At 33.7% G+C, this 24,233-nt stretch overlaps 1 protein-coding gene and 1 long non-coding RNA gene across 2 annotated transcripts in view; one reads left to right on the top strand and one right to left on the bottom strand.

The window, feature by feature from the left end:
• LOC145681626 (uncharacterized) overlaps positions 1–7,535 on the top strand; it is a 133,913-nt gene extending 126,378 nt beyond the window's left edge. The window contains exon 6 of the mRNA XM_081753240.1: positions 6,865–7,535. Coding sequence (XP_081609366.1) covers positions 6,865–7,172 — 308 coding nt within the window. The 3' untranslated portion in view covers positions 7,173–7,535. The remainder of the gene's footprint in view (positions 1–6,864) is intronic.
• LOC145681627 (uncharacterized) overlaps positions 7,073–24,233 on the bottom strand; it is a 30,058-nt gene continuing 12,897 nt past the window's right edge. Inside the window, exon 3 of the long non-coding RNA XR_014130841.1 lies at positions 7,073–7,211. This is a non-coding gene — a long non-coding RNA (uncharacterized LOC145681627). The remainder of the gene's footprint in view (positions 7,212–24,233) is intronic.

Here is a 24,233-nt window from a genome sequence, read left to right as displayed (position 1 = left end):
TTTCAGAATGTCACGCTCACAAGCAGGTTTGAAGAAATAATGAGATCAATAAGGTTTTATCTCAAAACCCCGGGAAGCGAAAAACGCAAAACTGAGAGGTTTTGGCTTATTTTATGATATTTTTTATTTGTATTTAGAAAATCTTAAAAAAATTAATACGTTTTCGTGAGCCAGGGGGCCTCGGGCCACACCCTGCCCCCGTCTTCAGGTGCCCATGATTCATGGTTAGCAAGCCGAGCAAATATAGGGTCAAATTTTGGATGCTTGTTGAAATGAAGAACAAAGGTATTGTAAATAATTTTCCATATCTAGGAAAGATGAAAGGAGGCCAAGAACAGCTCTCTTGCTGAACGTGTAGTTCTACAGCTTGTAAACCCTTCTTACCCACGGGATTGCGTGTAACGTATGAAAACGTTTTACTTCTCGTCATTTTGCAACCGAAATAAATTTGATTCATAATATCCGAACAACACGAGGGAAATGCTAACTTCAGAACTTTTCCATGGTAAAGATTTGTATACTACAGACGTACTCAAAACCATAGACGATATTTCACTCACCGCATAGCAATGCTAGAAGAACAAAAAATATTGAATACCCTTCACACTGACGTACAAGCAATGAGTGGTGACGAAAAGAAGAAACTTGAAACAGTTCTGTTTTACAACCAGCAGAAAGTTTGTGTAGACATTGTGGACCAGATGACTCGTAAATATTCTGTCAAGGCTGCTAGCAGAAGACGCCGGTACAGATCTGTTATAACCTACTTGATTAGACCGACATAAACTCTGTCATGTACAAATGTAGTACCAATAAGATTATTAGTAGACAGAATTTTCTTCTCAATTTGGCTAAGGAACTTCCTGAGAAAGTGAGACAGAAGCGTGTTTCGATAGAAGATTTGCCAGTAGCAACAAAAACTTCTAACTGAAAAAAGAAGTGCCAGGTCGGGAACTGTCGGGGAACCAAAACTCTCGATCAGTGTTTCCGATACACGAAATTTGCCTGTGGATCATGCACTAATGTGGTTCCAAAGTGCATCGTGTGCAGCACATGCCTGAATGAAGAAAAGCACCATGTTTTATGATTTTCGAGTAAACCTACAAGAATGTTTTTGATTATGTTGATTGAAAAATCTTATTTTATGGACAAAGATGGATGTGTGTGTTTGTTGTCTTATTCACATACGCATTGAAATTTATACTTATAGGTCTCAAGATAATACCTAGTACTACTATGAGAATCTTGATTTACTCTTGAAACTTGTATACGTTTATTTGATAGTATCTATTATTTTTCAATAAATGTGTAATCTATTGGTATAATAAATTATCTTTAAAAAGATTTCAACTGCACTTTATACACACATAGTTCAACCGCTTTGGGTATTGAAGGGATATCTGGTTGAATGCAGTGTCGTATCTAGAACGTAAAGAGTAGGTATATCATGACTATTTATGACTATGATAGGTATACCATGAGTTTACTATAAACTTTCAAGAATAAAATAATAGCTTAAATTATTCTGGGTGGAGCCTAAGCCCCCCGGCACCGGAGTAGATCCGCCACTGGTTGAAGCTAATGTGGCTCTTGAAGCATATTAATTTTTATATCCAGTTACATGAAGTCTTGGTTGCCAAAGGATTGCTAAATTCCAACCTAAAAAACATTTAAAACATAAGGGGTCAAAATGGCGCATTTGGTAGTTCTTGTATAAATAATATCCTGGTAGTTCTAGTGTTATAATTATTAGCGCATTGCGCTAGTAAGCTCGGCCACGAAGACTGCCTGTAACAGGCATTTGATTTCTGCTATATTTATGCTACGTGGCGACAAACGGATGACTACAATTAACCAGAAACGCGTATTTTCCTCCTATGAGTATGGTAGAGCGAGATTAAAAATATGCTTCTGAACACTGGAGAATTTGTCTACGTTTTACTTTCAAGGTATCCACTTCCCTTTTTCATTTGTTTATGTTTACTTACGTGAGATGAGTATATCTAAGTAAAAAAAAGTAACTTGAAGCATTTTTGGATATTGATAATTGTAACTGTAATAATAGATATAGGACTTATACTATTACTTGGCTTTCGAGACAGACAGCCTGAGAGTTTTTAGTGGAGCTAACTACAGGAAAAAATACATTTTTGAATCACTGCAATATATAAATTATGATATAAAAAATTAATGTAGCTATGTGTGCCTAATCATCACGGCCAAATTCCAGTCAAATGTAATGAATTTTGATATATAGTTAGACCTTAATCCAAACTGGGATGTTATCATATTGCTTTCATTATAATAATATTCTAAGGGATAACGGGAATTCGAATTTTTAAGTATTCCTATTTCTCATCTTGGCAATAGGTAGAAATGAAATAGAGTTTAACTTCAAGTACTTTCTTTAATCCAAATTTGAAAATAAAACATTTTTGTTTACCGTGAAGTCCCACAATTATGCAGCAAGAATAAAGGAGATAGTATAATGAAATATAAAATAATGTTAGAATAAAGAGAGTGAGACAAAGCAAGAGAATATCCATGGTCATGGTGTTGGTGCACCACGAAGTCCACGGATATCGCGCAAAACACATAAATGTACTACAGAAATAATTATAAATGTTTTAGAAATAGCCATAATTTTAAAGATATTTCATATTGTATTTGTATTTTTATTTTGAAAACTAATTACAATATTACTTTAGTAAAGCTCTTTCCCCAAAGTAAATTGCGTTTTAAAGGTCCAGCTTAGGAAAAATGAAAGTAATTCACCTTATGCAAAACAAAATTTATTCAGGATTTGTTTTGTCTAAGTTGTGATACTGACATTGTAAGTAAATGTGATTTGTCTTTGTTGCCTGAAATAAAGTTTCCTCCCAACCTCCTACGCAAAATATGTCAGATAATTCACATGTTACACCAGAAAAAGAGGAGACTGTTTTAAAATGTCCTCTTCTTCTGCTGACTACAATGGATTATTCATTAATTACTCCTTAGTCATAGCTCCAAGGAAGGTAACCTGTCAAAACTAAGTTGTGGAGACATTTGAATTCTCAATAAAAAATTAGCAAATCACAAGAAGCAGATCGCTAACCGTTGTAGTTTGTCCGTAGTTACGATATTTTTCGTACTTCTATCATTTATTTAGTCGTTCTAGATTTAAAAAATATAAACAAAGTATCACACTTGTGACATAAAATTACAGTAATTTTCTGTACTGCGTCTGTTTTGCTTTAGGGCCATTGAATTACATCGTACATATGATCATTCTATGGTCAAGTAATCAAAACTGCATCACTTTCAAGAGAAAAAGCTGCGAATAGGAATGAGACAATACAACTAAGGAAATTTTATATTCATATAATAGAAAGATACGTTATTTATTGGAAAAAGAAGTTTTGTTTAATTGTAATTAAATATAAGTGTATAATAAAGAAAACGGAACGTACACGAAAACTATATATTATATGCTTTCTAAAGTGGATCATATATCCTGCTAAGTGAATCATAACATATTTCTAACATCATAAAACACGAAAAAATGTAAATAACTAATAAATGGAAAGCAAGGTGTAATAAGTAGCCCAATCTATAATGACATCATTTCCTACGTCTACAATCATTTCATCTTAAATTTTTCTAAAACAACGCACTGTCCAGGAAATAATGTCCTTTTTCCTCTGACACCAACACAATCATCGTGGAACCAGTGTTACAGAGCTGCATTGGTTCATTCTTAGTTTTTCCTAATGCAAAGCACTTTCCAACAAGGATTGTCTTTCTTACTCGGACACCAACATAGTTTTCCTCGGGGACCATGAACTTCTAACTACTTATCTTCATAGTCTCTACCCAGAGCTATCAGGGGGAATATAAAATTAAATATGTTATCCTTCTGTTATCTTGCATATAGTGCAATTTTTTTGTATGGTGAAATTGATTCACATTTTATTAGGAAGAGAAGGATGTTTTTTCTACTAATAAATAACACTAGGTCCTGACGTATTTAATTACAAATCCATACAACTAATCAAAATTATAACAAATAAATCATTAAAATGAATATATTTGTCTTTCACAAGAGAAACAAAAGCTTTCAACTGATCCACTTTATGGGAACTTTCTATCAATGATCCTATTTATAAGACAATTTCAATATGCGGTTTAAAAGACATAACCTTTCCCATAATGTTCAGCTGTGATCAGCTAACGAGAAGGAGAGGCGTCACTGAATTTCATCAATTGTTGCACAATGTTTATCTTAATGAACAACCAAAACATTGTTCAATTTTGAGCTAAAAATACTTACAGCAGAATCTTAAGCTTTTCTTATACTGTTCTTTCGGAAGCAACTTTTGTTCTAACATTGGACGTCATAACGTTCTTTCCGATTTTCTATGCGGCAAACGCCACCACATACACATTTCCAACGGAAGTACTGACTCAAATTGCCTTGGACGCTTCGATACAGCTACACACGGGAACGCAGGGGTGTTAATTATTGGCCTCACATCTCGCTTTTCTTACTTTCATCCTCTTTGTAAGCCGATCCGGTTTTGAGGACTTGACTCTACTACTATTGTTCTAGCAAATGCGTACAATCGCAATATTATTGTTCAGTCTTAAGTCCTGACTGTTGCAAGAGTGCAGGGGAAAGAGTTTGACTTAAAAGGAATTCCTCAGTGTGACTAGAATACCTGCGGATCGAAGAGACTCAGAACTTGTCAATGTCACTGAATGAAATCGCGTCTAAATCGTGAGACATGGGTATCGCAGACAAAAGTGGTTACATAAGTAGCTCAGGAGAATAGCATCGTTGCTTTGGTAGGGGAATCAGGTCATATTTAACGTAGCACTTGAACACCTAGAACAACTCCATAAGGGTTTAATTTTACAAACCAGGATGACAACGTTTATATACTTATAGAATATTTAACATGTTCAAAGGAAAAATCTAAGAACAAATTCAGATTGTAATTATTCCTTCCTTACAAACAGTTAACTAAGTTACAAGTAGTTAGAAGGATAGATCGTTGTAGTAGACATAAAATATCCACATTATAGAGTGGTAGGTAACTCCACCGACAAGCTTTGGGAGGTGATTCCTTATATGAAATGAAAGAAAAAAGTTTTTATAAACATAGGTCGAAAAACGTCTCATTTCAGAGTTATGAACCGCCGAAAATTTGAAAAATCATGTTTCGAAACGCCCTGCCTTAGAAACTGTAGGACGTATAACAAGCGATGTTAGGAATTACACAGGAACTAGTATGCGAACTATCTAAATATCCGTGTTTTACCATCCTCCGTTATCGGCGTAACGAACTCTTTATCTGTACTTAAAGGGGTATTTCTATACCTCAAATTTCTTTTTACAGTTCGTTTCGCCAATAACGGAGGATGGTAAAACATGGATATTTAGATAGTTCGCATACTAGTTGCTTTGTAGTTCCTTAAATCGCTTGGGATCGGTCCTGTAGTTTCTAAGGCAGAGCGTTTCGAAACGTGAATTTTCGAATTTTCGGCGGTTCATAACTCTGAAAGGAGATGTTTTTCGTCCCATGTTTATTAGAACTTTTTGTTTCATTTCATATAAGGAATCACCTCCCAAAATTTGTCGGTGGAGTTACCTACCACCCGGCGTATATATATATATATATATATATATATATATATATATATATATATATATATATATATATATATGGTGTTAATGAACTATACCGACAAACTGAAAGAGGTGATTCGTTACTCATAATAAGAGAAAAAGTTCCAATGGTCCTATGGGGAAAAGTGCATAGTTTCAGAGCTAGGGCTGTCCAAAATCGCGAAAAAGCTCAATTTCAAGAAGCTCTATTTCGAATTCGACAAGCCGTGGATGGTTGTTCTTATCAGCGTAAAGCAAGTCACGCATACGCAATTCAAAAGTGTATATTTCATTAATATTCAATGGGTGTGAGGGTATTCTCAACAGGATGTAATTCTCAGATATGCTCAGAACAGAGTTTGCAGGTATGTTTTGACTTAATTGTGAGTCTAAAGTAAGCAAGAGAAAAGCCTAGACGACAATGGCTAGCCAATGCATCGAAGGGAAGTCGGAAGTGCTAGGAAGCGGCAGCTCCACGGTTTTTAATGTTCGGAATAACGTTTGCTGCGATGTAATTCGTCACGGTATATTTCATGTTTTTTTCCTTAAGCATGAAAAAAAATATCGCAACACGCCTTTTCCCGTATACGAGAGACCGTGCTGTTGACGTTCCTTAATACTTCCAACATTCCGCCAAATAATCCCATGTATATTATAGTCAAAGCTTATCGTTTGCCTACTTTGGACCAAGCATAAAGTGAGAGCACATATCAAAATTCGGTTGACGGCATGTCTGGGAATTCCATTGTGCAGCAAATACATTCTACAACCATTGAATATTGGCGAAATATGCATTTATGGATTGTGTATGTGTGATTTCGTTTACTCTGATAAGGACCACTATACATAGTTTCTCGCATTTAAAATAGGGCCTGTTGAAATTTAGCTCTTTCGCGATTTTAGACAGCCCTAGCTCTGAAACTATGCAATTTTCCCCATAGGTCCATATGAACTTTTTTCTTTTATTTTGATGTAAGGAATCATCTCTTTCAGTTTGTTGTTACAGTTCATTAACACCCTGTATATGTCTGCTCTTATCTGAATCATATTTCTCTTAGGTTTCTGAAAAGATCTTTTAGATATATAGTATGTTAAAACGTTAGTAGATTGCACAACTCTTGTGAATGGAGATGCAACGTATAACGTCAAAATTACTAATCCAACGATTCTTTTAATTTTGTACTTGTCATTTATATTTTTCTTTAATTTTTCAGGTTTATATATTTATTTCATTTTGATTGTGTGCAGTTACTACAAAGAACTTAAAGAAACAAAGTCATCGAATGAAGCTGGAGCAGCAGTACAAGTAGAACAACCTCAAAACCAGTACAGTGCTCAAATAGAGTACGCTTCCCCTATGCAGCAAAATGCTCCAGTACAGTACGGTGCTCCTACGCAGTACAGTGCTCCAGTAGAGTACGGTGCTCCGATGCAGTATAGTGCTCCAGTAGAGTATGGTGCTCCTGTCCAGTATGAAACTCAGGTACAATACATTACTCCACCCAATCAATATACATATTAAAGCACACCATTTTTAATCACACAGTAAAGACCACACGTCCTGTAATAGGAAATAAATATTTGAATGCCAAATTGACATTTGGTAATTTGCATTAATGAGTCAAAATGAATGATCAGCTACTGTGAGCAATGTAACCTTTTTTTGAACTGGAGCATCATAAATTTAAACATTAAATAATAGATGTCAAACATAGTATTTACTATGCAAAATCAAAATTCTTATATACAACAGATCTAGTCATTCCTATTACTACTATATCATAATATGTAATAAGGACTTCTTGAATTTTAATGCATCATGTATTAACACGTTGACAATCACAATTTCTGTACAAAATTGTATAAGGTAATGAAATACATAGTTTCCAAAGATCATGCAATTTCTATTAACTTTATATAAAATATTAAAGACACTTTCTGAATACTCTTGAAACGCCATAATTATAACTGATAAGTGTTGCCACTTCGGAAAGTCAAAATATTATTGTACATATGGTGCAAAATATCTGTAAACCTCCGTGTTCTTTAGAACATCTAAAGAAATATATGTAATAAGACCAACATCAGCTTTCAACGTAGGACGCGTATTTTTTATATACAGCAATGTCCGCATTAAGCAAGCGAAGGAATTGTTTTCTTGCAATATGCTGTCGCATCACAAATTTCATTAATATTTTGATATATATATATTTGAATTTAAATTCATATCTGTTCTTATTTGGCATGAATAATACTCGAAAGAACTTTTAAATAATGTAGCAAATTATGTAGGCCAAATCAAATATCCATTTTTTCCATATAACTTAACTGCAAAAACTTATACATACACAGATGAAAGCTAATTCTATTCAGGTGCACCAACATTAACTCCTATCTTGATTTTTCCTACAATTCATCAATTTTTAATATATATTCTTACGTGTTTCGCTCATATTTCTAATTGTTCAAAAGTCGATTTCTGTGAGTATAAATTTTAAATGTTGTCATTGAATAATTTAAGGACAAGAGTACACTTAACATAAGAATGGAATTATAAAATCTTTTGTAGTACTTAAGTAGTTAACACCGAGAAAGATGCACTGTTACATACTTGGATTATCATAGGATATGCTTGAACATGCTCATAGTTTACAAATGCTTGTATCCATGTATCCATGTATTCTACTTATATATAAGTAGGTGCATTATACTTTACGACGAGAGTCCTTCGTAGCCATATTATTATCATGCATCCGTTCTGCGCGCGAAACCTAGCATCGAACCTCAATAATAGTTTACGTAGTTTGAATCCGAAATTAAGCTGAATAATTAAGACTAAAATAAATTCTATATTAAACGACTTCAAACCAACCATGTTTCGTTGTAAATATAATGCTATTATTAGCATTGTCACGTGAACATGTACAAATGCACTTATTTGTTAAATTTAAACATCATCTGATGTTTATATTTTCTTAATTCTACTTTGATAAAGTGTATTATTTCGCGATTTGTAATAGATTTTATCTCCTTCTATGAAATGAAATTAAACGACTGAAACATGTTACCTTTCTTAAATACTACACCAATTCTACTATAAAACTACACTGGATAACGGAACAAGTGTATGATAACTTGTTCATTACATGTTTTGAAGCTAAGCACTTGACTGGGAAAATTCAGTACTTTTAACGAAATCGTGTTTCTTCAAAGAGATTTGTAGGAGCCTGAAACTTGCTCGTTCATGATTTCACGCTAGAGTATCATTTACACTTTCTAGCAATAGAAAGTATAAGAAAATTCGTCCTCTTGATCATGTAACTGATCTTAATAAAATTTTTAAAGCTTCAAATCTTGACGAAAGTAACAACGTTAGTGAATGCAGTTTACGCAAAATATAACACGTAAAGTGTAATAAACAAAACACAAAACATGTTATATACCAAGTTTCACACAGTATAATCAATGAAATACCTAGATGTTTAAAGTGTACCTTCTGAATTCATTACGTGAATATTTGACGTAGTGGCCACCGCTCTTATTTTCCAGTTTGCTGATTCAAAATTTCTGTTTCAAATATTCGTTTACTTTCCAACGAAAAAATGGTTGTGAAATGTACTATCAAACTTTTAGGTCTGTTTTCCTCGTGTTAGATTTTTCATGATTTTTTTTTTGCTAAGATAATAATATAAGGCATAAAGTATTATAATAGACCAAAGTATCGATAAAGATTTTTTTTAAAAAATAATAATTATGCTACAGATAATTGAATACCAAACTTGTAATATTCACTAAATGCACACGTTTTATATACTTAACTGAAACAAACATAGTGATATTCTACCATTTCACTTAGCCAGCATTTCTGTCTCTTCTCGTCCGTCTGTATGTGCCACCACAACTCTCGTAAAACTTATTTGATTTTAGTGAAAAATCGTACATGCTTCCCCTACACCTTTCTAAATAACATTATTGTTTGATTTTGCAAGAATTCGTAAGGAATAAGAAAGTGAAAAAGAATAAATTGTATCTCATTCTGTAAATTTACATGGGAAACTATTTTCTGATACAAATAACGTAAAGAGTATTTAAATTCGATAAAGCATAGTACATACATTCTTTAGGATATCTAAGTTAAGCTAACTTCTATGGTTCAAACACGTCAAGAATAAGTTTTATTATTGAATTAAAATCATATTAAGCAAAGACATATTGTTAAAATTAACAAAAATGATTCTACATATATTGGTGCAACATGGTATATACGTAATTTTAGGATTCCCAATCACCCAACTGCATAGGGTTATAATTTGCCAAGAATTTAATGATAAATCCCAATAAAAAAATTGTGTTCCACAATATTTCTCCTAAATATTTATATATTTGATATAGCAAAATAGCTTATACCTTCTTTGTGGTTTCTAACTATCTTTCCTCATTCAGTTAAGATAAATAAAGAATGGGTTTACATTATGGAGCTAAAATCATTCCATAATAACTTTGATAAACATATTTCTATTTCTATGAAATTTAGTATACATGTATCTGAGGATACCACTCATTCTTAACACTTGGGTGTAGAATCAGTCAAGAATAAAGGAATGAATCTATCTCCCTTTCTGCGGTTTAATAAATATATTTGACGATAGTCTTCGTAAATAAAAATTTGATCTTCATAGTAGATCTGAATTACGTTCATATTGTAGAGGCGGTGATCGTTTATAGTTTCACATGAGTGATGGATTCTAACTGCCATAATCCATTCCCTTACTACCTGAACGTAATAAAGCCACTAAATCGATGATACAAAGGTCGGTTTCACACATCTTCAATCAGAGCTTGATCTCAGGTGTCATATGATGATTGAAAATTTCCACTCATATACCTGATCTAGTCACCCTTTGTCTCCCTGCTCGGCATGACAAGCCAGCCACTTTGGCACATATCTTCGGTATAGATAAAAATCTCTAGCACTGTGAGATAACATCTCACTTTAAGGACCATGTTCAATAACATATCATCTTTTTAGCGGCATTCAATTCTGAACTGCCTAAGGTGACCAGACGTCTCGTTTAATCAATTATTTCATTTTTCTAATTCTCAAACGGAAAAACTTCAACATTCCTTCCCAAGAGAAAAGTATCGTAGTGTTCCGTAATTGCTATTTAAAATGTCAACTTTTAGAGCAAATTAAATCTTCTTTCGGTAAAATGACTGTGCACAGAGATATTTTTCGAACCAACACTTATTGAGGTTTCTTGGGACATGCAACTCTCTTCACTTGTCTACTGGCAAGCGAGTGTGATGCTGATGGTCCTTATAACATGTTTGAGTTCCGGTGAAAAAAATACTTATCACAACATTTTCATTTATTTTTAATAACAAACCGTCTTGTTTACCCTGAAGGGCATAACAATGAGACATTAAATTGAAAATTTCCATGCCATTTTATTTCTTGCAATGCCTGGAACTTTAAATGTTCTTGAGTGTTTGTACTTTTCAACGCGTTGTGTGTATTTCCAATTGCTGACCTCCAACGCAATCTGAGTATTAGAAATTGACTGAGATCTCCCTATCCTTGTTTGTGTGTGTCCAGGTTTTCCAAGTAAACCCTTTGGACTCCTTGAAAAGTCAACTAGGCAACTTTCCTGGCAGTAATTACCCCACTGAATGAATGAATGCATATATAGGCGCGTGTTAAGGAACAAGGAAAGATTTCGCAATGATTTCTTCATTAAACCATGTCCCATTATTACATTTCTTCTAATTTTATTTTTTGCAAAGAAATATTTTACTACTCACATCTGCCAATAAATTATCATTGTATTCTTTACTGAAAACAATGTGACAAATGTGTTTCATTAGGACTGAACCTCTACACTTAGCATATGTTTCGTAAGTAGCGATCAACCAGTAATTTAGTGTGCCGCCACTAACCGGAAAGAGGAAAGAAAGCAAGCAATATTACGTCAGGAATTCTTTGAAATGTGTGACTTTCCTCTGTTTTAATTGGAAAGTAAAGACACTTTTTAAACAAAGTATGTTAAGCCTTTCGTCAAGTAATACTGGTGTGAGTGTGTATGAACGTAAAAATAAGAGGAAAGGATGTATTCAATTCACATGTCTCTATTAGATATTCCAGTATATTGAAAAAGGAATCATGTCCACTTTTTAATCAAAATATGATTAATTAACTTGTGTTATTAACCAGTTTAAACACAGGAAGCATCATGGAACGTTATAATACATTTAGAAGCATTCGTGTGTGATTTAGAACAAAACATTTTATCGGGATCTCACATTAAGGTATGTGTCCATGTCTCAGATGGTATCGGTGCTGAAACGGTTGCAAACACCCAAGAAATCAGTCTCAGAGTTCAAAGATAGAAAGGAGATTACTCCTTTTGGATTCGTGAAAATTTGCAATTAATCTCAAACCTAAGCATTGAACAGGTTCCACTTAAACCCAAAAATAGACAAAATCATAGATCTAAGTACAAAAGGTGATCTATTCTTTGTTCATGATGATCCACAATTAAACTTTAAATTTTTGATTAAAATATTGCTCTTCTAGGTCCCTAATATATGCTAACGATTCTTCAATGTATTCTAAAATTCATAAAATTGTATAAACAATTCGTTTAAAAGATATTGATTAGGAAGATATTTACGACCTAGACACGAATTAGTTGAAATTTCAGTTCTTCGCGCGACAAGAAATTGAAGAAAATATTATGTACGAAATATTAAAATAATATTTCCATAAATCCCTTCTCTCAACAGGAAACACATTTCAATCAAACCAAAATGATAAGAGCAAAGTTTATTTAAGTCCTACATACGTTCACAATTCCTTTTATACAGGTAAAACTATTAATCACTTCGTGTATTTTGTAAACGTTTTACAAAACGAGAAATCGAGATATTGTAACAATTACAATCTTTCTCCTTTAAAAGCTAAGGTTATAAAAACAGTGGGACATGTGTTCACTCCTTTTAATTGAAGTTTCTTCTTGTTATAGTTTTGCGAGTCGTTCTAGTTCTATTTATAGGCATAATTTTTTTATTCTTCCTTTCCCCGTTTACGAAAAAACCTTGTAATAGGAGTTGCATGATAGACCCGCCCCAAGATAACTAATAAATGGTGAGATGGCGCCAGCTGGCAACTTTGGACACTATTTGGAAAATTAGTTAATCATAAATAAATTTACAATTTCAGATGAATTAACACTTGAAAAGGTTATTGAGATTTAAAGTGGGAGATTATTGAGATTTGAAGTAAACTTTAGCATTGAATTTCATTGAGAAAAGCTATTGTTGCAAATTTAACGGTTCATTATTAATGTGTAGTGTAGCAGTTTAGATACGCGTGAGAAATAGTCAAGATGTTTCATTTAATAACAGGTCTGCAACCAAAAACGTGTTTGCATAAGTTTAGCTGATCTTTACGCTTCTGGGTGCCCGAAGTCGAAAATGACCGCCGTTTCGTCCTGGGACGTGAAGTGTTTTGCACAACCAAAATGTAACGTGGTCAAACAGGTAGCTGGAAATTACTACATTGCAAATGCATCACACGAAAATAAAAACATGGAAGATTAAATGTATTTGGTATCCGCGAAACACGAAAATACATGTATATCGGTCCAGATGGGGACCAATGACACATATCATAATGTGTCATGAGTGAAAGTATGAGATTACAAAGACAAACCAAAAACAATAATTCTGTTCATAAAATGAATTTAGTACGATTACATCCTAGATTTGTGGAACTTTGGGAAGTAGTTCCAGCTACACTGTTTATTGCTCAAATACTACGAGTACGAGAGTACTCGTGTTTTTGTTGGCCCTGATATTAGAAAACTTATATCCGACGAAGACTTCATTAGTTCAATGATTCCAACTCAAAAAAGGCTTGAGGTGCCTTTACTGTGGTCATCGAAACGTTTTTGAGAAACCAAAAAGATGGGAAAAGTTGCTCGCGTGGGGAAAATGTTGGGGAAATGTCCAATGGTGGGGAAAATGTTGCTCGCGTTCCGAGAGCTTGGTTGATCCATGACATTAAAAGTCCATTTTCTCAACCCCCACTCTGACTACTTGCCTGACAATGTGGGAGCAGTGAGTGAAGAGTAGTGGGAGCGTTTCCATCAAGATATCAAAGAAATGGAACGATGGTTTCAGGGGAACTGAAGTGTTACGATTAATGAAGACCACTGCTGGATATTGTTTAGGAATCTTCCGGCAGCCACCTACAAATGGAAATGTTCGAAATGAAGTTTGACCTTTAATAAAACAGATTTCACAAGCAGTATCATTGAGGGTGGTATTACGTTTTTTGTCTTCACGTGTTTCCGTGTTGTTGTACATTAATTGGTGTTACGCTGTTAATGGTGTTTCAGTAAATCGCATATTTGTGTTCATATTTTTGTTCAACAATGACCACCCGTTTGTCCGAAACCCAGATGTCTCAGGACAAATGGTTGTCATTCCTGTCACCCAAACACATAGTAATCAGTTTACTAAACCGAAACAGCTTAGCATTGTTTTATTTTAGCAGACTTGTGTAATTTTAAATCAAATCTTCGTGTGTTCAAACCTTTTAAGAATTTCCTTTTCTAGCTTCTGCACATCAAATTCTGATTCTAGTTGATATCCAACCATTATGTTCAAATCCTCATTCCACCTCTCATATGGCTCTTCCTCCTGAAAGTTTACATTTAGCCTTAGCTCACCAGCCTCTAAATTGGGTACTAGTTAGGTCAAATTGTTAGCCGGCTCCAGTTTTCAATTTCCCAGTTAGTACTAAACATGTTCAAATATTTATTTTAAGCGGTTCGCTTATTTTGCCCTGATGACCAGACATATATAATTTAGAACATTTATAATGTGTTTTGAAAACATCAATTCAATTTCTTCGTCTAATTGATTATTATTTTTATCCACATAGGAACAATATCGCATCCCACTTTTATCTTGAAATTTATTTTCAGTCTCAGAAATCTTCAGTTTGAAAAAGAACCAAAGATTGCAGCTCTGCAGCACAATTTTCTTCAAAGTGTCGTGCGAGTTGCATACACACACCCATTAAAATATTCAAGTCCTATGATGCAAAGAAGGAGTTGACCAACACATCCAAACTTTCCATGTAAACTATCACCAACATGAGGCAACCTTTCCGCAACACGGCCAATCGAAATTCAGAAAAAAATCGACTCACTGTAGTATACAAATATAGTGTAAATATCTATGGGAAATAATATTCCATAGTTCTTCTGTAAATTATTTGCGACATCATATTCCATTACGCAGCTTATCTTTCAATTTTACGCCTCACGTTTATACCATTTACACTAAGGGAGACGATGATTAAAGCAAGTAACTCACAATGGAAGCATTGGTTGGATAAAAATTTAGGAGGAAAAGAGTGTCCTGGAAAACCCCAGGGATAGGATGTTATTCACCACCAACTTACTTGGACGAGAATCGAATGAGGGACCCCTAAATTCGTATATGAAGTATATTTCAACATATCTTATGAAAGTCTACCTGAACTAGAAAACATCATCTAACGTTTTAAAATTATTTATTAATTATGTAATATTAACAAAAGGAAACCGCTGCGTTGACCGTCTCAGTTTATATGTAAAATGGAATTGCAACATCTCCGTCCAACAATCACTTAGGTGCATGCCATGTAGAGCAACGATGAGCGTGGTGTATCAGTACTGTTTCTACGGGAACTCCTGGGTGTCCCCTAGTTGGGTAACACTTAAGGTAGAACTTCAAGGAGTTTCATAAATACGGATCTTTTCTTCGGATTGAATATGGTAGTCTAACACGTTTTAGTCTGCCAAGTTGATAAGGAAATATAAGATAATCAAACCTTATAAAAAAGTATGGAGCGCTTGAAAGCATGCAGGTTCTTGCCAAGAACAGTTGGAAAAATTCACTCTTCTCGAATGAACTGATTTCCATCTTATTTATGTTTTCTATACGATGGTTTCCGCAAAAATCATGCCAACTTTTCTCTTTTAAACAAAAATACGAAAGAAGCAACAAATGCTGAAATATCAGAACAAATTTTTAATATATATAAATGTTAAATGTAGGTACTGAGATGAACATACGTGTTAAAGCTAATATGGCAGCATGCATGAATATCCTCTTGCGTGATAGGGATAAGAAGACCTTTTCGAGTTTATCATTTCATACAAAATACATTGTTCAGAAGCTAACTATACATATTCATACTTGTGTTATCCTACACTAGCACATATAATAGAGATAGGGATGTTCCTACTATTGATGCATTATTAATTGTATAAATTACTGAAATTTTCTTAGGTCAAAAAACCTTTATTAGGAAAGTGAGAAAGATATGTATTATTTCCGGCAGAAGTTTTGCAAGAAAATAAAATCTTAATATAATCAACCTAATAGTCAAACAATTGCTAAATATTTCAAAAGGACAACAGACACCGCCTACAGTATTCATGTCTAATACCTGCTCCATATTTAGAAAGCATTTATGCGTGTAAATCTCTCATATGGGCACCAGCTTCCAACAAAATTTGAACTCAATTAATTACGTTATTTAAACGGCATGTCTCTTGAGTAATGTATTCGTTTATATATCCATAAATGTCCTATATACAAAGAGTATATTTTCCACATGTGACTTTTTATCGACGGCAATTCTAAATAAGCTATCTCCTCATTCACATACAATTGAATTCAAATCTGGAGAAAATATCTGAGTCTATTTTGTCTGTCTCTGAGATGTTAAAGGAAAAGTATTTAAATACAGAACCGCATATCACTCTACTGTTGAACCTATAATTCAGTGTTATACATTTTGTACATTTTATACATACATCTGGGACATAACTGGACAACAAAGCATCTACAACGGGTGAGTATGTGCCATCTGGAAGTTTTCAAAATATGTCGATAGTGGGCACAGTGTCATTTTGTGTCTATTAGTAATACCTGCATCTGTAATAATTAAAAAGATCGTTTCATTTTATATTAACCAGGTCGAGATGAATTGATGTTTGGAGGAAGTACTCGAGTCAAATTTCACCTACTCTGAAGTTTATCTTGAAGAAAGAAAAGAAAGTCAAATTTTCGAATTCTGTGTGGGTATACGCGATTCTGTATAAAGAAGGCAAGTCCCAGAGGTATAAGATTGTTGAATGTACGTCATCACTTTGTTTCGAACTGTTTGCCGAGAAGAAATGTTTTAAATATGTCATATTAGATAATGCCTGCAGAGAATTAACGCCTTTGGACACGCGAGGCACACTTTATAAACAGATACTTGATATATTTCCCCCCTCAGCATCTGTGCTAAAAGTGTTTAAATGTTGTTTAATTTTTTACAATGCAGTATGTTCAGTTTTATATAGAATAGCACGGACATTAAATTGCAGCAATTAACTACGGATCACTGCAACCTGTACAGAAGTTACTTTTCCGAGACCTAGATTTTGATCTTCTACTTTAAATCTAACTTCACGTTTACCACATTGCAAAATTCCTCATGTATTTTTCTATCATCTTGAAATGTGTATGGCGAACTAACAAATGAATTCACTGGTTTCGAAACCTCCAATTAAGAAATACATCTACTGTCTTCCACAAAATCAAATATAGTAACTCTAATTCGTAATCTCAAGCAGCTACATACCTTAACTTTCATATCCTCTACTATATCTTCACCTGTACAATGTCTAATTAACATCAACATACACTGTCTCCCAAACCTTCTAATATTTTACTATTTATCAAAATCTATAATACGAACTGTTACATCATATATCTAAGCAGAAACTGTATTAACTCGCTCCTTTTCATACTTTTAGTGCCATTTCTATTATTAACATTTCCTAATTAAGAGCTATATTCACAGTTCTTCGTAATTTTTAACATATTGTTCTATCTCTCACAAGTCCTAGCATATCAATTATCTTTCCAAATGCATTAATAATCGCATAACCACATAGCATAACTTCTTCCACAATCTCTAATGTGTTCACTACATTTAACGATAGCTAAGTAACAACTATATATTTCACAGGTAATATTTTTATTTCACAGTCTGCAATATAACCGCTCTCTCTTCGTCTAAACACTAAACAACAATATGTAGTGTTCTTGAACATTTATTACTTCAATTTTTCGCTGAATCTTATTTACAGTTACATCCACTTTCTTGTGTTCTAATATATCCACTCTCGTTCTTCTTCACAATATGTAACGGACTGCAATATTCATGTAATATTTCACAACGTTAAGTATATCCGCTCTATTTTACAATTTCATATATAACGAAATTTTATTTACCCTCCTAATTAACCAATAGTTCCCCAGTACTGTCTTCAATTTCAAATTACATCCGCTTTGTTTCTAAATTTATAATGTATCATCTTTCTTTTCCAAACATTATTTTACAACTACCTAATTAATCTCTTTTCCAATCTGAAATATATTCACTATACCCATCATTCGATAACAGAGAACTTTAGTTAAAGAATTAGACTAAGTTAAAGATTAACAGAAGGATTTTCATCATATCGAACCAAGGAAATTGCAAACAGAGTGAACGGAATTAGCATGGATTGATCATTATTATTTATAATTTTACTATAATTTAATTTCCATAATTCAGGAAAAAGGGTAATTAGATGTTTGTCGCAATATGGAATTAAATTTGGCTTATGTTCTTTGATTTAACACATATCTAGATAAATTATATGTCTCTGAGAACGCACATCTATGTGACAAGAATTTTCGATTTCCATAAATATGAAAGAGGGCGTTTTAGTCTCAATGAACAAAATTCCGTAGCACTTGTTCTTGAAACAACTGAACGTGCTAATTTTGCCATATGGTTATTAACTCATCAAAACATATAGCATTAATTTTTCATAAACATTCAGTCACAAATAGGTAAAAGAAAGAAGAGTGAACTTGTAGTTAGTTCAAATTGAACCACTGATTGGAAAAAGGGAATAAGTACAATTTTTTGCGATTTTAACCTGAGATAGCAGATGTGTTCCTTTAAGATAGTTGCATCGTTGAATAGAAAATTGGAATGTTTGGGCAACTCTATGTGACCAATGTAGAAGGCAAAATCTTTTGCTGATTAGAAAAAGGGAATAACTACGTTTCTTATTTCCTTCTTACAGTCACTACAGGACACGACCACAACTGTGAGACTGTGTGTAAGTAGACAACCACCAGAGCCCTCTGCTTTCGTTACGATACTTCGCCTTCTTTTTGCATTGCACAATCTATGGAGAACTTTTTGCCCCAATCAGTTACAGATTTACATGTTTTCGGTGATACAAGTGGTGGTCAAAACTGCAATCATTCAATGACATGAATGCTTTTCAGCCTGACCGTATCATAACGGTTCCCACTATACACCAATATTTGCCTGTCAGAGGTCACAGTTTTTACCATGTGACCGAAATTTTGCTGTAATCAAACCAGAACTCAAACGACACAATCGCATTTATTTACCAGCACAGTATAACCACATGATTACGAATGCAACAAATACTGATCCTCCATTTCAGGTTTACGAAGTTGTCAATGAAGAAATCTTAGATTTTAAACATTGGTGGTAACCGCTTTAGAAATCTTCAGGTAGCATTGTGGACAAAACAGTGAAATTCCAAGTAAGGAAATAGAGACATTGTTTACAAAGCAGAATCTCCAGGTTATGTCCAGGCTCATAAGTTTATCAATGGACTAAGAACTGATATTTTTCGATTACTCAAAAGTAATGTCACAAACGTTGCACTGCCAACGTCAAAGGCATACGATTGGCAAGTCTCAATCAATCAGAAAAAGATCAACGATTCTTCACAAATCATCAAATACATACCTGACCAATACAAACAGTTTTAAAGGATGATTTGTTCATGGAAAACCACTGATCAAGAAACTGTAGAAGACGAAGATGCAGACGGATAGGACCCTATGTAAACCCATTCTACTGTGACAAGGTATTTTGCTACGTATTTTGTTCAGTTGTCTATTGTATTACTTATCTTGCTGTAAGAATAAAATGTGCTGTACAGAAAAACGAACGGTGACAATAAAAGTGTTAGAAGCCTAACATTCGTGATAGTTCGAATACATATATACCAGATTAACATACAACATTGCATTCAACATGTACATTTTCATAGCTTTCTATCAAACTGCACATTACATACCCTACACACAATTACAATTGCACCCAACTTTAATTGATTGGAAAAAGGGAATATTTTTTCCATTTTTAAGCTTTTCTAACCAACTCCAGGGCTGCAATACAAGATTCTTCTTGTTGTCTTAGTGTTTGTTAGTTGTTTTGCTACAAGTAATCAATTATACACTTTTTGCAACAAATACAAACAACGCCTCTAGAAGGTTTTTTAGCGTTATTGAAAACTTAGGTCTGATGCACTTATTCCCTTTTTCCAATCAGTGATTCAATTAACAGCGGCATGACATCTATTATCGGCGGGAAATAGTTCTGATTCCACTTCAAACTACAGATTCAAATGTCATATAGCCGCGTTGCTACAAAGAGCGCTAAAAGAAAATAAATCGAATCAACCTTCCACAAAAACGCTTTAAAGAAAATATTAGTGTATTATCCAAAAAATGTTTTTGCATGAAAATTTTAAAAATTCTATACGTGTAGAATACTAAGAAACCAATGATAAAATATAGACCTATTGCATTCGCAAAGTTTTCTATAATTTCTACTTTACAATTAATTGTCAGCCCAATTCGAAAACATGCTAATGTAAAGGACACATCAACACTGATATGTAAATGGTGTTCCTTAAAGTATTAGATCTTTCAATAGGGATATATTTCATTTATTTTTTTTTATGCATTTTTCCTTTGCCATATCAGATCAGTGAGTATTTGTAAATGATCAAGGAAAGACTTACGCCGCAACAACTTTTATAATTTCTGGAAATATATTTCGAAAATCTATGTCCGTTTGCAAAACGTATAAACCAGTTCGTAATTTGAATGTTCCAACAGAGCAACGTATTCGCCGAACTATAAAGTAATTTGGAATAAATTTACTCTACTCAATGCAAAACTAAAACAAGACAAAAAAAACTGTTCGTATAGAAGAAAACATCGATACTGTCAGTGATAAGGGTGATGAAAATTGAAGTATGACTATTCGTCGCCGTTTTGAAAACCTTGGATATTGTACATCCACTACATAGAAACTTTTAGTTAAAAATCTTTGTCTATACGCTTAAGACACGCAATTGGTGCAAGAATTGAAGCCGAAAGAAAATAGCGAGCCTTAAGTATTTGTTGAATGGTGCATATATCAATCGGAAACATTAAATTTTGTATCGAAAACGTGTGATTAGTGACGAACCTATTTCTAGTTAAATAGTTATGTCAAGAAGTACAGTTAAAACATATCGACTAAGAACTATGCTCTAGAAATTTACGAGGCTCCATTGCGTCCTGAAAATATACTGTATGGTATGGGTTATATGCAGGAGACGTCATTCCTTACGTTTATATCAGGCCTTAGCTCGTGTTACCGTCAGTAGAGGTCTTACAGAGCATTAATCAGTGTTAATTTCTTTTCAAATTTTCATGACATAGATCTGCAACAGTCTTGATTTCAGCAAGGTGATATCACACCTCACAATCTATTAAAAGAAAAGATTAGCATCAAAACTATTTCACGTAATGGTCCAGTGAACTGGCCTTCAAGATCATGTGACCTAAAGCCAATGTAATATTTTTGGGGGGAATATGCCATGTCCTAGGTTTATGCTGATAAACCAGCAAGAATCGAAGAAGCCAATGGTTCAAAATTGTACTTGTGATATCCGATTACTCACAGATAGTCCTCGTTGACATATTTAAGAAATTATTTTCAAAATTAAATTTCAGAAAATTACCTTGCAAATGAAAACAAAAAATTGGCTTCAAACTTAATTTTTATGTGTTTTGTTTCAATTTAAAGTTCTGTCGTTCTGTATCATAGAATCCATGTAAGTTTATGTGACAACAAAATATACATAGCGAAAACTCTACTAGATGTAAGCGCGGATTCAATACTGCAAATTATTTATATAGAATTATTCAGCAAATATGAAGTTTGAAAACGTATAATTTTAATAGGTTATATGTTCATAAAACGAAACCAATGAAAACGTATAATTCTAATAGGCTATATGCTCGTAAAAGAAAACAAATGGAAATTTATAATTTTAGTATGTTAGGCCCAATATGCACATAAAAGAAAAAGAGTGGGAAAAGTACTGGAAAAAATTAAATTCTGTCTATATTTTCCAAACAACGGCGCACATTATGGCACCACACTAACTGAACGTGTGAATGGTCTAATGCAAAATTGTGCTTACCGTTATTTGATACAAATTGGGACATTCTTCAATGAAATGTAATTCTTACATTAAATTCTAATGTTCACATTAAGAAAATACAACATTTATTTTTATTCAGATAAAACCGAAAATAATAATTGAGATAATAGTAATCTAGCATTTGTGTCATATAGGAACTCAATATATACCCAAATAGCAATTGAGAAAGCAATTAGGAATAGTGTTTTGAGAAAATCCATCCACAGACTATATATAGATTGAGAATATCTATATAAGAAAATAGATCGAATTTTCAATTTTCTTGAAATCAACACATGTTTACTGATTATCTTTTAAATGGGCTGCACATAATTATTGGAAATCTTACGTCGATTGGTGAATTTCTTCAGGTGCCACCAATACTGTAGTTAAATAATTAATTCTTCCAGAATGCTTTTGTTTACGAAAAAGGCACCCGTCCTTAATCTCAAAGTAGTACGATTGTCTGTCCGTCCTCGCGTCCTTCGGTTTTTTCTCCTTCCAAAACTCGGATGATTGGACCGCAAAAAGAGTCCTCCCTCTGATGTTTGCCGACATCAACGTCCTCCTTGAATGAAATGAATGTATTCAGGTCTTCAACATCAAAGTCCTCTTTTGTTGGTTGATTATTTGTTTCCCTGGAAAGTACATCTGCCTCATTGTCTGAAGACTTAACACGAATAGGAATATATTGATATTCTGCTAGCTGTAGTTGCCATCTCGCTAACTTCGATGGTAGGTTAGGAGTATTTTTTAAGTAGGTAATTGACCTATTGTCACAAAGCAACTTGAACTCTCGACCAATTAAAAATACTCTAAGCGCTTTGAATGCACTTAGCACTGCGAGTAACTCTAAAGAAAAAATGTCCAAATTCTTCTCACTGTCTCGCAAATTTCTGCTGTAGTAGGCTATTGGATACCACTTCTTATCTTCATCGCATTGCATCAAAATTCCACTCACAGATTTTCGGGAAGCATCTGTGTACAAAGCCAGAGGTTTCTTCGCATCGTACGGCTTCAATATGGGTGTCATCATCAATTCTGATTTTAATCTATCAAAACTTCTCTGGTGTTCGTCTGTCCAATGAAATTTCACATTTTTTCTCGTCAGTTTTTGAAGAGGGTCCACTATATCAGCATAGTCCTTGACGAATTTCCTAACATAATTCGTAAGTCCCAAAAATGATTTTAATTTTTTAGTTGATGTAGGTGTCTGAAATGTTTTGATTAAATTAATGATCTTGTCCGAAATTTTGTAACCAAACCTGGATAATTCATGTCCTAACGCTATTACTTTATCGTGGATAAACTTACATTTCTCAACAGAAAGCTTCAGACCTACATTACGTAATCTTTGAAACACTTTTTCTAAAATTTCAATCATCCGCTCCTGAGAATTTGTTGAAATCAGAACATCATCCATATAACACATCACATGTTCAGGATAAACGTTCGCTAAACACATGGACATAATTCTACTAAATATTGCTGGAGAATTTTAGAAACCTTGGGGAATTGAATGATAACGAAATGACCCGTTTTGAGGCAAATTAAAAGCTGTATGAGGTCTAGATTGTTCTGCCAAAGGAACACAATGAAATGCGTTCTTAATATCTAACGAACAATAGTACAGTCTTCCTCCTATAGTAGATAAAATGTCATGTATTGGTGGTAAAGAGGGATTGTAACACTGTGTGAAAATTAAGGAGACGTGAGTCCGAACATAGACGTAAATCTCCATTTTTCTTCTTTACAAACAGCACGGGCGAGTTATATGGGCTTTCACTATATTCAATAACTTTTTGGTCTAAAAGAAGATTGATTTGTTCTCTGATTTGTGGTCTAAGGGCCGCAGGAATGGGATACTGTCTTCTATAGAAAGGAACCTGTGTTTTTAACTCTATTACATGCTCATAATTCTGAATTCTCCCTATAAAATCCTCTGACCAAGCAAACACGTCAGCATACCTATAGCATAAATCAATCAATTGTTCTCTAATCTCAGGTTTAACCTCTGTACCAACATCTAGTTTTGTGCTATCAAACAATTTCTGATCTTTCAACAACTGCTCTGAATCTACATCCTCTGACTGTACATTGAAACATTGAAAATCACTTAAATATGCTAAATCTTCGGCATATCCTAAAATCTCATTTTTCGCTAACGTAAT

The sequence above is a fragment of the Thermobia domestica genome, chromosome 3 (genome assembly GCF_964235325.1).
Source record: "Thermobia domestica chromosome 3, izTheDome1.hap1.1, whole genome shotgun sequence".
NCBI classification, from domain to species: domain Eukaryota; kingdom Metazoa; phylum Arthropoda; class Insecta; order Zygentoma; family Lepismatidae; genus Thermobia; species Thermobia domestica.
This window is presented reverse-complemented; position numbering and strand designations above follow the sequence as displayed.